The sequence below is a fragment of the Penicillium verhagenii genome (genome assembly GCF_028828195.1).
Source record: "Penicillium verhagenii strain IBT 33310 chromosome Unknown utg000002l_segment0_segment0, whole genome shotgun sequence".
Classification (NCBI taxonomy): domain Eukaryota; kingdom Fungi; phylum Ascomycota; class Eurotiomycetes; order Eurotiales; family Aspergillaceae; genus Penicillium; species Penicillium verhagenii.
Genome location: NW_026643166.1, coordinates 2,881,746 through 2,895,646, shown reverse-complemented (window position 1 = coordinate 2,895,646; position 13,901 = coordinate 2,881,746). Strand labels below are relative to the sequence as shown.

Genomic DNA, 13,901 nt, shown 5'->3' with positions numbered 1-13,901 from the left:
TGTAGATAAAAAAATCTGGGGCCAGTGCCAGTGACGGAATAAGTGTTTGTTCCAAGCACTAGTCACCACTATAGAGCCGGTTTACGTAGTTCCATAAGCGCACTACGTAAAGTATCTTCTAGTATTGAGCCTATAATGACGCCGATCAATACCACGAGGTCGATCTATTGGACTAATGAAGCTTAAAAAGAAATACAAGTTTCACAATCCAATAAATTATTGGTTGTTTTGTGCACTTGACTAGCTTCCTCTTTTACAAGGCACATGGTTTTATCTCCAGACTACATTTGTACATATCTTGTCCTGATAAGAGAACGCTTTTTGAGAGACGTGATCAGAATCAATATCATTGGGAGTTCTACTATGGACTACGGATCACAGGTAGTACACAACACGTATACAATTTGCTCCATAGAACTCGACGGCTCTCAAGCGGCACGACACTGGAAAACGATCGACCTCGATCCCATATTCTTTAAAATCGAGGGCCTCGTCTTGAAAAGTACATGGGCCTTTCTTTTGGATTTTTTTCCAATTTTTTTTTTCCAATTTTCTTTTTTTTTTCGACAAGTCGACCAAGCCACCGACGCAGCTCGGCGCAGCCGTCCTAGGATCTGATAAGTCAGTCTGCTAGTAGCCCGTTAGACTGTACCCGAAGGAGCTACCACAGCAACCTTCAAATTATTTGATCAAAGCTTAGAATTGATCATCTTCCAACAAACGGGCGGATTTCGTAGAAATTTAACCCAAGGTAGCTTAGAGTGTAGTTATCCGTCCATGGAAGTAGAAGATATACCCAGATGCTCCACTTCGGGGAACGCGGGACCTTGTTACCCCTGGCCGAACGTCCTTTTTTTCTCCTGACGTGAACCTCGATCCACGGAAATCCACGGTAATCGTCCGGCCTTATCCACTAGGCCCTGGAGCACTTGAGCTATTATTATTCAATGTTTGGTCACAATCACAAATATCCCATAATAGCAACACTGGAAACTGGAATTCCTCTTTGCGGAGCCTACCATCCTTTCAGGAATCATTGACCGAAGCTCGTTTCCCGGGGGTAGCTCGGATGGATCGCCATTCCAGAAGGACGAGAAAAAAGGGGCACATGCACATGTTAATCAGCGGATCCATGGAGGATCCTATATTCCACGAAGAGGCAAGACAAGTGGCAATAACCCGGACATCGTTAGATCAGTGACCTCATGAGAGTCGTGATGAAGCTTTATATCTATACGAAATTCATGACTCGCTGCACCACCGTTTATGTAGGGACCTCCAAAAGTACCTACAGTAGTCTCTTCACTAGTGTGCTGTCCTCCGTCCTTTGCGACGATGTAAAACATTCATCTGGCCAAGAAGATCCGGCTCGAATACATAGGAACAGAGGGGAAAAGGGGGGTGGTTCGGAAAAGCTCGCGTGATCCCCGAAGAGCTTTCCCCTCCCCCTTTACTCCGTATACTTTCCCCATTCCTCACGACGCCAGATCCCGAGACCCAATTGTCAGGCTAGGCACGAGTCCGGAGCACCGGACCAGGTCTGGTCGACTCCACCCGCAGACCATCGGACTCTGACGTTCCCACTGCAAAGGTTCTAAGTCGCCTCTAGCGGGTTTCTAGATGTGGGCTGAGCTTCTCAGGAGCTTCCGTGAGGCCGCTAGAACGGGGGAGGCGCGGATCGTGGAGCTCAGGCGCAAGTTTCAATTTCTCCAAGTGGGCCTGGCGTGACATAGCTCCATGCGCCGTCAATCAGGGAGAGCTTGGAAAAAGTGCCGGGAATCACTGGGCCGTCCCGCTGGAACCGGATAACCTGGCAAGGTGCCGTTGGAAAATGCATTGTATGGGGAAGGAAACATTGGAAAGGTAAAAAAGGATAAAAAAAGAAAACAAAGGAGACTATGTCGATATATTTGGTATAATAATAGTCCAATGGAGGGATAAATAGTGTAGGTGGTGGCGAACGAATACGCGCTACTAGATCGAGTGTAGTTGATCCCCTGAACGCGCTATACCTGAAATGACAACACGAGAAAAGAAATGATTGCAAATAAAAATAAAAATTGTGTAAAAAAAATAAATTTAGAAAAAAAAAAAAGGAGGCAATCATCAGGTTAGTTAGGGAGCTAGAGAAAAGAGGAATGGAGTCATGCCAATTATAGCTGATGAATTTTGTTCTCTTTCTGTTTGGCATTGGTCAATGTTAAGCTGCAGGGGTTGATCAATGTATTGTATCAGGTATAGTGTCGGGCAGGTATTGCGGAAGCACGAGGCAGTACGCGAACCGCAATGATTACTAGTAGACTCAGACGTCAAACCGAGACGTGCTCGTGCTCGTGCTCTTGGAAGATCCCCACGAGTTTTCAAAGTGACAAGTGAAACGTGGACTCGAAGGGGGTGTCTCCATCCAGCGGGTACCATGTACGAAGTTCTGTAGTTGCTAAGAGGAGATGTGGTCTTGCGCCTCGTTGGTGAAGCTGTCTCTTACGCATTTGAATTTCCCGATGTCCACTGAAGCGGAGACACAGCCCACTTGAACGAGACTAATATGGGGGGATGGGGCCCAGTAGGAGGAATCGGAAAGGAATGACGGGCAGAGGGAGCCGAGCGACCGCTGGAGCTTCGAGACAAGGATGGACTCTGATTCGGCGGAGGTGAAGACGGAAAGGAGCCGGCTCCAACTGATTAGGGGGCCGATCTGAGTAGGGGAATTAAAGGGATCGGAGAGAAAAGGACAAAGAGTTACGGAGTAAAAGAGAGCAGGTTATAGAAGGTTATCTAATATACATGTAATTCTAGTGTGTACTGTAGGATGGTATGTTCCAACTTCAAGTCAACTGGTATATAAGAATTGTCTAAACATCCATATAACATTGAAATGTTGATATGTATTATAATCTATAGAACAAGTCAACAAGAACCTTTTGAAGTTCCAATTCCACTTTGTACAGGTAATCGCCTCTTCTGATGGATCCAGAACCACTCCTATTGGGTTAGAAGCCCCAGAATCCATACGGGTACTTCCAGGGGCAAAAAAAAAAAACAGGCAGTACAAGCGCAGGGACTGGAGATCTCTCTAGTTCAATTCAATTCAATTTGATTTGATTTAGTTTTAGTGTTAGTTCTAGTATCTCTGGCGTTTTTTTTTTTTTTTTTTTTTCTTCTATATAAATTCCGACTACCGCAAATCCCGACTTCTCTGTTCTCTCTTGTGAATTTCCGACATTTCTCCCATTCTTAACTCCGATACCTCTTTTGATTTGACCTATACTCTTGTTCATTTTTCAAATTTTTTTTTTTTCAAGTTCCTGCAGTTCTGCAAAGACATCAGAAAAAAACCAACTCCCTTACTCCCCGTTCTTGGCGGCAAAAGAGTGGACCAGATCCCACATCCGGCCTTGCGTGTCCCAATTTCCAACCTTTTTTTCCTCTTTCCCCCCGCTCTCTTTTCCTCAATTTCCACCCACAACAAGGGGAAAAGCAAAAGACGATCTTTCTCTGAAATCTTTAAGACTAAAAAAAAAAATCCCTAACATACACATTTACGGCCGTTTTCCCCTGGGACCTTATCATATTTATCGCCCCTATTTCATGACCCGAACGTGCACGACTTTGCATCCGTGAGCGATATTTTGCCGCGTTTTTTCTTCCATTTTCTCCACCGAACACCGCCCGTTGCCGTGGTGTCTTTTTCGATTCACCCACCTCTCCATGTTCTAATAGCTCCGTGCGACGTCCTGTTCGACCTCGTGCGTTCTTGTGGTGGTTTTTAACGTGCCCACATTCTTTCGGTCCTCGCCAAGGAATCTACCTAATGAGTTATCAACAACCGGACATGTATCACGATCCTTCCGCGCGTTCCCCTGGCTCCCAGAGGCATCAACAACCTCTTCACCGCCAGCCTTCACGCCAGTTTGATGCTTATGGTGCCATGCCTGTAAACCTGTACGAAGATCAGATGGCTCGTTACGAGTCTGCTAGGTTGGAGCGGTTAAACCCACCCATGCAGAACAACAACTCCTACTCTTACGATCTGTCCGGATCCCAGACTTGGAACCCAAATGGCTTTGCCAACGCTCAAACCCTCGGCGGCATTAGATCGGCCTCGGCCAGCTTGAAGCCTGCTGCTCGAGGACGCACTGGTTTGCCTACGGTACGTTTGAAATATGGAACTTGTCATCAAATTGGTGATTTTTTGGGAGGATTTTTTTTTTTTTTTTTACCCTTCCTCCCCTGCTCCTTCATATTATCCCCATGGCCTTTCTTCTTACTTTAATCCGGTGAACTAACTAGATTGTGAATCAATAGACTTGGCTCGATCAGCAACCCGGAATGCCTAATGCCTTCTCCAACCTTGGCCCCGGTCCTATCCAGAGCAGTGCAATGCGCCCGGAAGCATCGGCTTCATCCGAAGGCGATGACGAACTCATCCCGACTGCCATCGTCATCAAGAACATCCCGTTTGCCGTGAAGAAGGAGCAGTTGGTGCAACTGATGACCGAGTTGAACTTGCCCTTGCCCTATGCCTTCAACTACCACTTTGACAATGGGGTTTTCCGTGGACTGGCCTTTGCCAACTTCACCTCCGCCGAGGAGACGGCCACCGTGATCGATGTGCTGAACCACTTTGAACTCCAGGGTCGGAAATTGCGGGTCGAGTACAAGAAGATGCTGCCTCTTCAAGAACGAGAGCGGATTGAACGGGAAAAGCGAGAACGTCGCGGCCAACTGGAAGAGCAGCACCGACCCATGCCTTCTCAGCTCCACACTCAGAGCTCTATGACTTCCTTGAACTCGCACATTCCCGCCACCTCTCCTTCACCTGTGTCACAGCGCGGTGGTTCTCACGGACAAAAGCTGGGTAAGTGAGCCATTGATCCGATAAAAAATATTTGGGGGTTAAATTTTTTTTTTTCCTTGATGCCGTCGCTAATTAACATTTGGTCTTCTGTAGAAGTGGATTTGAATGATACCCAGACTCTTCAATACTACTCACAGCTTCTCTTGTTCAAAGAGGACACTGCCCGCGATTCCGTGATTTTCCCCTCCAACCTGACCCCTACCCAGCGACGCACGGTTCACACTCTGGCTCATAACATGGGGCTGGCCCATGCCTCCCGCGGAAGTGGAGATCAGCGCCAGGTCCAGGTACTGAAGGTCGCCGCTGGCACCAATGTGAGCCCGCCATTGCAGCCTATTCCTCCTGCCGGCCAGAACGACAGCTCCCGCCGTGGACTGAACCGTGCCGCCACCATTGATTTTAGTGAAGCCCGCAACGAAGCGGGTGCTGGGGCTTTTAACACCCTTCGTGGGCAGACTTCGGGTTTCCTCAATGTAATGGACTCCCCTGGCAACTTTGCCAACACCCAGAACCTACGTGCAGCCAAGTCTTTCGCCGACTTGCGCTCCTACACCCCTTCCCCTGTTCCTTCTTCGGCTAGCTTCCCCGCCGCGTTGCAGTCCAATGGAACCCGCCTCCAGTACGACGGCGCCCCGACCGGCGCTTCCAACACCCCGACCCTCACCTCCGCGCCATCCGGCTCTTCTCTCGGCATGCAGCGTGATGATAACCTGTTGGTCAACAGCCTGGGTGGCCTCTCCCTAGGTACGGGCATCGGTGGGCCCAATGCGAGCCCCAGACGATTGCGTGGTATGTTCTCCTGGGACCAGGACAGCCAGCCCTCTGCCACCGGTGCCATTGGCAGCAACCGTGGAATGGGAGTCGGATTTGACACCGCTCAGCAGGAGCGCATGCCGATTCGCCAGCCTCGTGGACCGACCCCCGAGAAGGGTCCCGGTTTCCGCCGCCAAAACGGACACCAGGCTCGCGGCAGTGATGAACTCCGCGCCAGCGGCGGAGTTGAGATCATCGTGGAGTAGATGTCTTGTTTCCTTTTCCTCCTTTCCTACCCCGACGCGATGAAAACGAAAATGGCGATTCCCCACCCTGTTTTTTTGCCAGCATCCGACTGCTTTGCCGCGAGACGAATACGAACTTGTATCACGAGGCCCTGTTCTGCGAAATTACCGGCTTACGATTCGATGAGGGATGACGAGATGACACCAAAAAAAGACCAGAAAAAATCCATTGTTTCGCGCTGATCCAGCCAAGTTTAGACTATTACTCTGGGGCCGCCCAGCAAATCTTACACCCACACCACTCTTCACAGTTGGAACGATATTTTGTTGTGACTTTTTTTTTTCCACCTTGAGAAACTCGCCATGGGTCCTCCAATGCTTCTTCTTCTTTTTTTCTCGAGTAAACTCTGGCCTTTTTCTTCCTTTTTTCTTCTTTTTATTTCCACAATTCCGATTTCTGTTTGAAATTCCGCGGGCGCCGTTTGCATGCAAATCCCATGGCTTGTTTTGTGTTCCCTTGCAACCCTGGAGCGGATCATGACCCCGCCGCTTGGTGAACGCGGGACGCATACGAAGAATGACCAAAAGACCCTGCCGCCGGCAGGAGATACGACAATATGAGCATCTGCATATTCTTGCCTGTTTTAGTGTTGTACATGGGCGACTCGCATCTAATGTTGTTCTAACCCTTTTTTCATCTTTCTTCTTTTTATTGGCCTGCCTGCTCCCCTAATATCTCAAGTCACGGTTTATTTTTGACTGTTTCTTGGCCTCAGGGAGGGCTCTTTTTTTATACGCCTTTTTCTTTCCTGCCTTTTTATGTGATTTGACTCGTGATCTGGACGTTTGGTTTGTCACAGGATTTCCGATGTTCTGCGCAGTTCATGGATCTTTGATTTAGATTCTTTGCCCTCTTTGCACATCTGATGGCTTACCTGGGTACAACTTCTTGACTACATTTTGTAGGTCAATGAACCCATCTCATATGGTGTGACATGCCAAGGGATCGAGATATTGGATTCAATTTCCCTTGGCTGTTGCTGATCTTTTTCCCATCTCATCTTGATCAAGGGTCTTTTCTCTTCTTGTTTAGTATCTCTTTCAGTCTAGGGGCTTTTTCTTCCTTTTTCTTGAATGCTGTACTCGGGACATCTCACGATCAATGTACCTTTTATTTATTTTCCAATGGGTTTCTGGTTTTCATTTCTGTGCAGTACGTTAGTTTCAGCTTTGGAACATTGTAGATCAACATCGTCTATACTTTTCTGTTTAATGATTCCTATATAGCCCTGGAGCAATCTGAACCCTGAAGCTTGGAAGCATAAGTTCTACTAGTAGGTAAATTATAATTTTAGCACCGAAACTTGATACTCATCATCCCAAAGCCATATGGAAGACGTTGATATTTCACATCAAAAAGTAACATTGAATATTCAAATGTTGCCAAGGCGCGGGGCGTTGTGTTGTTTATTATGATCATTTCCCACGGGTATTAGAGTGGCTCCCGGCATGTCCCTGTCGATCGCCCCATGCAGGTCGCGATTAGTCCGCGCTTGTTAGCAACAAACACCCATAAGTTTAATGTTATACGTGGGGGTAACCCCTCGATGCAGGTTGCAGTTTCAATATTGGAAATGTATACCACATCATTCTTCAATTCTTTATTTCGATGACCGCGTAACAGCAAATTCAAATTACGGCTATTGCATGTGACACAAGGCCTACACATGAAGCCGAATACCAGACTGGAAATTGTGGGACTTGAAGAATGTCCGGTTGTTTTTTTTTTCTTTTCCTTTTTTTCCCTTTGGGGTTGACACATTGGAGGATTGGTAATAGGATTCAATAACGTCAACACTTACTACTATACATGCAGACTAGAGGTGAGAAAGTCGCCGAAGCGAATAAGAAGTGAATAAAAAAAAAGTAGAAATAATTTCCCTCACTACCAGGATATCCCCCATTTTCCCATTACCGCGCCCAGTGAACTCGAATTGATCATAGATCAAGACATAAAAAAAAAGTAGAGTAGAAATAGAAAAAAAAGAAACCGGGGAATAGACAGACAACACATCAAAGTCACGCCGTTAACGAAGAAAACAATAAAAAGATCTCAGGAGAGGAGCGAGTTTTGCCCGGTCAGGGGAGGGGGTAAAGAAGGGACCGTTCGTTGAAAACCATCACACCATCCGAACGTGCCGGTTTTCCATTTTACAGAACGTTTGTTTTCTTTACAGCTCAGGCTTGCCCTTCTTCTTCTGCTCGACCTTCAGGAGCAAGGCGCGGTTGATGCGGGGCAGAACACCACCGAAGGCGATAGTGGCACGGATGAGGGTGTCCAACTCTTCGTCACCACGGATGGCAAGTTGCAGGTGACGAGGGGTGATACGCTTGACCTTCAGGTCCTTGGCGGCGTTACCAGCAAGCTCCAAGACTTCGGCGGTCAGGTACTCCAGAACAGCTGTCACGTAGACGGCAGCTAAAAAAAAACAAAAAAAAAGCAGAAATTAGCAAACGCGAGGATGAATGGCAGGCAAAATGGTAAGGAGGGAAACGTACCCTTAGCACCAACACGCATCTTGTTTTGAGTGTTGTTCTTCAAGAAACGCTTAACACGACCGCAGGGGAACTAAACAACCCCATGTTAGTACGTCCACTGGTAGCTCATAGTGACACAGTTGCCTAGGAAGAAATCATCAAGAAGAACATGCGACCGTCAGGAAAAGGATCAAACAACCCCTCATGGGAGCATCTTGAAGCTTAATACTCAATGAGGGGAACTCAATCGACGCGTCTGAACGTCGAGTTCCATCAACTAGCACCCCTCGCGATCACATATTCTCCATGTGGTGACATCCAAGGCAGCCAGGTAGATCGACTACCATACTGACCTGCAGACCAGCCTTTGCGCTGTGAGACTTCTGGGCCTTCCCCGCAGAGTCCTTGGAACCACCCTTTCCACCGATCGACTTTCCCTTTCCACCAGGCATTTTGGATAATATGGGTCGCAAAGATGAGTAGAGCGCGTAGATGGCAGATCGCAGGCGATCTGAGACGAAGTTGGATGGGAAGGCGATTCAAAAAATGGGTGGCACGCGCGTTGTTGATGGATGGAGAAGTCAGAAATGTCGCAGCCGGGACCAGTCGCTAAAGACTGCGACCGCGGGCCGGCGCTAGTCCGAATTAGGATGCCAGTGCAAGAGTCGCTCAATTCTCTTGTTTGGCCTGCACCAAGCGCAACATAGATATCATACACCCTCGGGGACCAAATGTTAGATCTCTGATGGCCATGCTGAGATATTCTGGGTGAAGCATATTGTGCAATATGGACCTATTTTAAAAGCCACATAGCCATGGTTGAAGAGGCATTTAGTAGAAAGCCCGCTTGCGGGCCCTCCACACCGTATCAGCCCATCTCAAATGCTTCTTGGCCTTTTCTTTTTTCCCCAGAGGAAGATATAAAGTGCAACGGATGCGCACCGTATTTACCTGTAGTTATGCTGGTTAATTCACACACATTGAGTTGCGTATTGACGGGCACCTCGACGCAGGTCCAGCTGGGAAGTGTGCATTTGGAGATAAAGGCGGAGTGAGCAGGTCCCGTGATCCGGGCCATTAGATGATCCGTTCCAGTTAATATACGTGGTTTCCACTTTCTCCGGAGTTCGACGAAGAGGTTCGAGTTTTGTTGTTATCTCTCTCCCCCCCATCTCCTTTTCACCTTCACTTCGGTTTTCGTTCTTCAACCCGTCAAAATGGTTTCTCCTCAAATGTATGTATGCTGAATGATACGATGATGAAAATTTCCATATTGATAATTGTCGCAGTACCAACCTGGCCATCATCTTGGTGATGATGCAGCTGGCCAAGAAGGTTCCTTTCGAGAACCCCGATGTGCTGATGGCTGTGCGCGGTCTGTACATCCTGTCCAACGTGATCATCTTGGCCATCAACCTGTACACCCAGTTTAAGATCAACCAGAAGAAAGGTATGTCGCTGTTCGAGGGAGAGGGGGATTTTGCGCAGTGTCGCGTGGCCTCTCAAGTCCTTATCTACAAATAGTGGAGATCAATTTGCTAACCAGCTTACTTTTTAATTAGATATGACCACGCTCAAGTACGTTGAGCCCGCTGCCATGGGTACCGGCGAGGAGGGCAAGCCCGTCACCACCACCAACATGGATTACGACAAGGGTCAGGTCCGCCAGATGTTCCGCACTCAGTTGATGGGTGTCGGTATGATGGCTGCGATGCACTTCTACATGAAGTACACCAACCCCCTCCTTATCCAGTCTATCATTCCCCTCAAGGGCGCCTTTGAGAGCAACCTGGTCAAGATCCACGTCTTCGGCAAGCCCGCCACTGGTGACCTCGCCCGCCCCTTCAAGAACGCTGGTGGTTTCATGTCCCAGGGTCAGCCCAAGAGCGACAAGGCCTCCATTGAGAACGCGGAGAAGAACTACCGTGGTGGTGTCAAGGAGGAATAATTGGAGAGATGATTAGATGTGGAGGATCGAGTCGTGGCTAATGGAGGTTGCATCATCCGTTTTTGGATAAAGACCATGTCGCCTTGCTTAATTCTTAATGTATTATATTCTCCAATTTCCCATGGCATTTAAAGGGGGTTGAGCTTGATGACATGATAAACTATATTTCTTCCTAATATACATCATGAACTGATGATTCTTTTGGAAATTTTGAGGTCCGAAGCGTGATGTTGGCCCACGTGCGCATGCAAGTATGTGCGCTCCAGCCCTGGAGGACTGTAACCTCCAGAGATAGCCAATGGTAAGCGGAAGTATGCACAGGATGCAATGCCTGTCAACGTTTCAATTCATCGTAGCGAAGTTGCATACGGTTTTCGATTGCCTGGATTCAAATGTACTGTCGCCTTCAACGTGGTGCGATCCAATCCAACCTTGGTGGCCAATCCATAGGCTTCCATAATGTTCCATGCCGTTGCGCCCCAACCGCCGCCGTAACCACCAAATAGCGATAGATAAAATATCAGGCCATGTCATAGCTCTTGCCGTTATTGCCGCTACCTGTGGATCGAAGCAAGGTCCTTTGTTAGTAATCTCATATAGTATGCATGCTTTTGGAGCAGTCAGGTGGCGCTCATCAGGGAAAGTTCATATTTATAATCCATCATCCTGGAGGCGGTAAGATTGCCACATGGTTTTTGTCGAATATGATTGAGTATGTACACCGAATCTGCATTGTATTGATTTGAATAAGAAAAATCTGCATTGTCCCGTGGTCCTGGACTCCTGGTCATTGGACGTGGTAGATCCTCCGGTGAATCTTTTCAGGGCGCGGGCCACATCCTTTTATATGCAACTGCTGAATCGGTCCACCGAGACGCGCTGGGATTGTCAGGTAAGCCGCATGCGGTATGGTTGAGGAATTATTGAATTCCAAAAAATCAATTTTTATATGTGAAATGGGGATAAATTGAAGGTTAATAATAAAAGGATCAACTTTCTGAATGGAGCTATAGTCATCTGTTATGCATTTTGGAGAGTTATTATGATAGATGCTACAGAGTATAAACAGAACTGGTACTAAAACTGCCCCTCAGTCGTGGCATCATCCACTTTTTGGTTACTAAGCCACCAAACTTGCCCCTCCTTGAGAACTACAAACTTGAACATTACACATACATTCACCTTCGTCATAGGTCTTTTCGGGCCCCGGAATCTTTTGATGTACGGCTTCCACGGCAATAACGTAGAATTATCGTGATAGTCTCGACTCTCCCCGTACCCGAACGTAGAACTGGGGAAAACATTCTCGAGATCGCTCCGAGGGGAGAATGGGGACCCGGTCGACGAGCAATGGCAGAAGCTCATTGGATGAACGGGAGCTACCGAGGGGCAAGCAGGTTGGAAATATCGTACCTCTTCCTGCTTTGCCCGGTGTATGAAACCGGAAAGGGTTGCTGGGGAAAGACCAACGGTAACAGTCCGGGAAATCAGTCATCTTGCCTCCGATGGATCTGGGGTGACTTGGTTAGCCCCGTCTTGTTGCTCGGTGTAGAAGGAGGGGTGAGCCGCTCGTTGCGTCAGTCCCCTTGACTACTTCTTGCTCCCATCGCCCATCTTTTTTTTCTTTCCTTTCTTTCTTCTCCCCATCCTCAATTCCCCCATCTTCATTCACTTTTTAAAAAAAAGGTTCGTTTTCAATTTAAATCAAGACACTCTCTTCCTCTTCTACCCATTCCTCCCCAATACAATCCCCCCCCTCTCTCCTCCTTCCAAGAGATCACCCCACCATCCCACCATACCAACCAAAATCTCCTTATTCTCAAGCTAACAACAGCTCCAGTATCACATCTACCGCAAACATGGTTACCCAGGTACGCCATCCATTATCATGGACAATCGCCATCCCCTATCCCACTGCCTTCATAAAGCTCACAATTTCCTTTTCAGGTCGGTATTAACGGTTTCGGTCGTATTGGCCGTCTTGTCCTCCGCAATGCGTAAGTGCACAACCCCCTGGGAACCCCCGCGTTGTACAAACTTCCAATTCTAACTGGTTCCACAGCATCAACTCCAGCGATGTCGATGTTGTTGCTGTCAACGACCCCTTCATTGAGACCCACTACGCTGTATGTCCCTTGAGCTTTTACATCTCCACCCCGCATGCTCCTTTGCTAATACACAATCTCTTCTAGGCCTACATGCTGCGTTACGACAGCACTCACGGTCAGTTCAAGGGCACCATCGAGGTCGCCGCGGACGGCCTGATTGTCAACGGCAAGAAGATCGCCTTCTTCGCTGAGCGTGACCCCGCCGCCATCCCCTGGGGCAAGGCCGGTGCCGACTACGTTGTCGAGTCCACCGGTGTCTTCACCACCACCGAGAAGGCCTCTCTTCACTTGAAGGGTGGTGCCAAGAAGGTCATCATCTCCGCCCCCTCCGGTGACGCCCCCATGTTCGTCATGGGTGTCAACAACACTGAATACAACAAGGATATCAACGTCCTCTCCAACGCCTCTTGCACCACCAACTGCCTTGCTCCCCTCGCCAAGGTTATCAACGACAACTTCGGTCTCGTTGAGGGTCTCATGACCACCATCCACTCTTACACCGCCACCCAGAAGACCGTTGACGGTCCCTCCGGCAAGGACTGGCGTGGTGGCCGCACTGCGGCCCAGAACATCATCCCCTCCTCCACCGGTGCCGCCAAGGCTGTCGGCAAGGTCATTCCTTCCCTTAACGGCAAGCTGACCGGTATGTCTATGCGTGTCCCCACCGCCAACGTCTCCGTTGTCGACCTTACCTGCCGCATTGAGAAGGCTGCCACCTACGAGGAGATCAAGGCCGTCATCAAGAAGGCCTCCGAGAACGAGCTCAAGGGCATCCTCGGATACACTGAGGATGAGATTGTCTCCACTGACCTTAACGGTGATGACCACTCCAGCATCTTCGATGCTAAGGCCGGTATTGCCTTGAACTCCAACTTCATCAAGCTTGTCTCTTGGTACGACAACGAGTGGGGTTACTCCCACCGTGTTGTTGACCTCATCTCCTACATCTCCAAGGTTGACTCCCAGTAGCTATTTACGGCACGGCCTGGAGTCAGGAGTCTTCTCTGATGTAGTAAGTCTGTCGTGACTCACATGCCCGCATCTGTGATGTGGCCTGAAGTTGCTTGGATCGCTATTCCGATGAAGGAAAAAACCAGATAACGTCATTTTAATGAAACAAATATATTCCTTTTATGTTCATAAACATTTTATCCTTGCTTCCTTGTATGATTTCATATTCCACATATAAATAGAACGGTACATATAGATTCATACATGAAATACATATGTCAACTACCTAGTAAGTTTTGACGATTAGGAATCTATCTTACATCCAGTCATCAATCAATTGATCAATGCAGCCAATGGGTGAGTTTGCACATGTGTGCACGGGTGCATTCAGATGTCCAGATTCCAGTGCATGTGTCTACTAATAGTATGTTTTGACAACTTCCCAACATTCAATGTTGGTTCTTCCAGATGTCCTCCTTTGATGGTTGCACCTAATTGAT

General features: G+C 48.1%; 4 protein-coding genes across 4 annotated transcripts; 3 read left to right on the top strand and 1 right to left on the bottom strand.

Annotated features, from left to right (window-relative positions):
- Positions 1 to 3,811: 3,811 nt before the first annotated feature.
- On the top strand, positions 3,812 to 5,877 carry N7466_001050 (uncharacterized protein; the record flags this gene model as incomplete). Its single annotated transcript, XM_057160448.1, has 3 exons — positions 3,812 to 4,150; positions 4,306 to 4,858; positions 4,952 to 5,877. 3 exons carry the CDS (start codon positions 3,812 to 3,814, stop codon positions 5,875 to 5,877), a joined length of 1,818 nt encoding a protein of 605 aa, XP_057026696.1.
- Positions 5,878 to 8,087: 2,210 nt separating this feature from the next.
- Positions 8,088 to 9,037, bottom strand: htz1 (histone H2AZ; the record flags this gene model as incomplete). Its single annotated transcript, XM_057160447.1, has 3 exons — positions 8,748 to 9,037; positions 8,416 to 8,485; positions 8,088 to 8,335 (listed from the first exon to the last, which is right to left on the bottom strand). Exons 1-3 carry the CDS (start codon positions 8,844 to 8,846, stop codon positions 8,088 to 8,090), a joined length of 417 nt encoding a protein of 138 aa, XP_057026695.1. The 5' UTR covers positions 8,847 to 9,037.
- A 574-nt stretch (positions 9,038 to 9,611) lies between these two features.
- Positions 9,612 to 10,342, top strand: N7466_001048 (PHO88 family protein; the record flags this gene model as incomplete). Its single annotated transcript, XM_057160446.1, has 3 exons — positions 9,612 to 9,628; positions 9,684 to 9,844; positions 9,957 to 10,342. The coding sequence occupies 3 exons, from the start codon at positions 9,612 to 9,614 to the stop codon at positions 10,340 to 10,342; spliced, it is 564 nt and encodes a 187-aa protein (XP_057026694.1).
- A 1,859-nt stretch (positions 10,343 to 12,201) lies between these two features.
- gpdA (glyceraldehyde 3-phosphate dehydrogenase GpdA) lies at positions 12,202 to 13,419 on the top strand (the record flags this gene model as incomplete). Its single annotated transcript, XM_057160445.1, has 4 exons — positions 12,202 to 12,213; positions 12,290 to 12,339; positions 12,405 to 12,468; positions 12,535 to 13,419. The coding sequence occupies 4 exons, from the start codon at positions 12,202 to 12,204 to the stop codon at positions 13,417 to 13,419; spliced, it is 1,011 nt and encodes a 336-aa protein (XP_057026693.1).
- Positions 13,420 to 13,901: the final 482 nt, after the last annotated feature.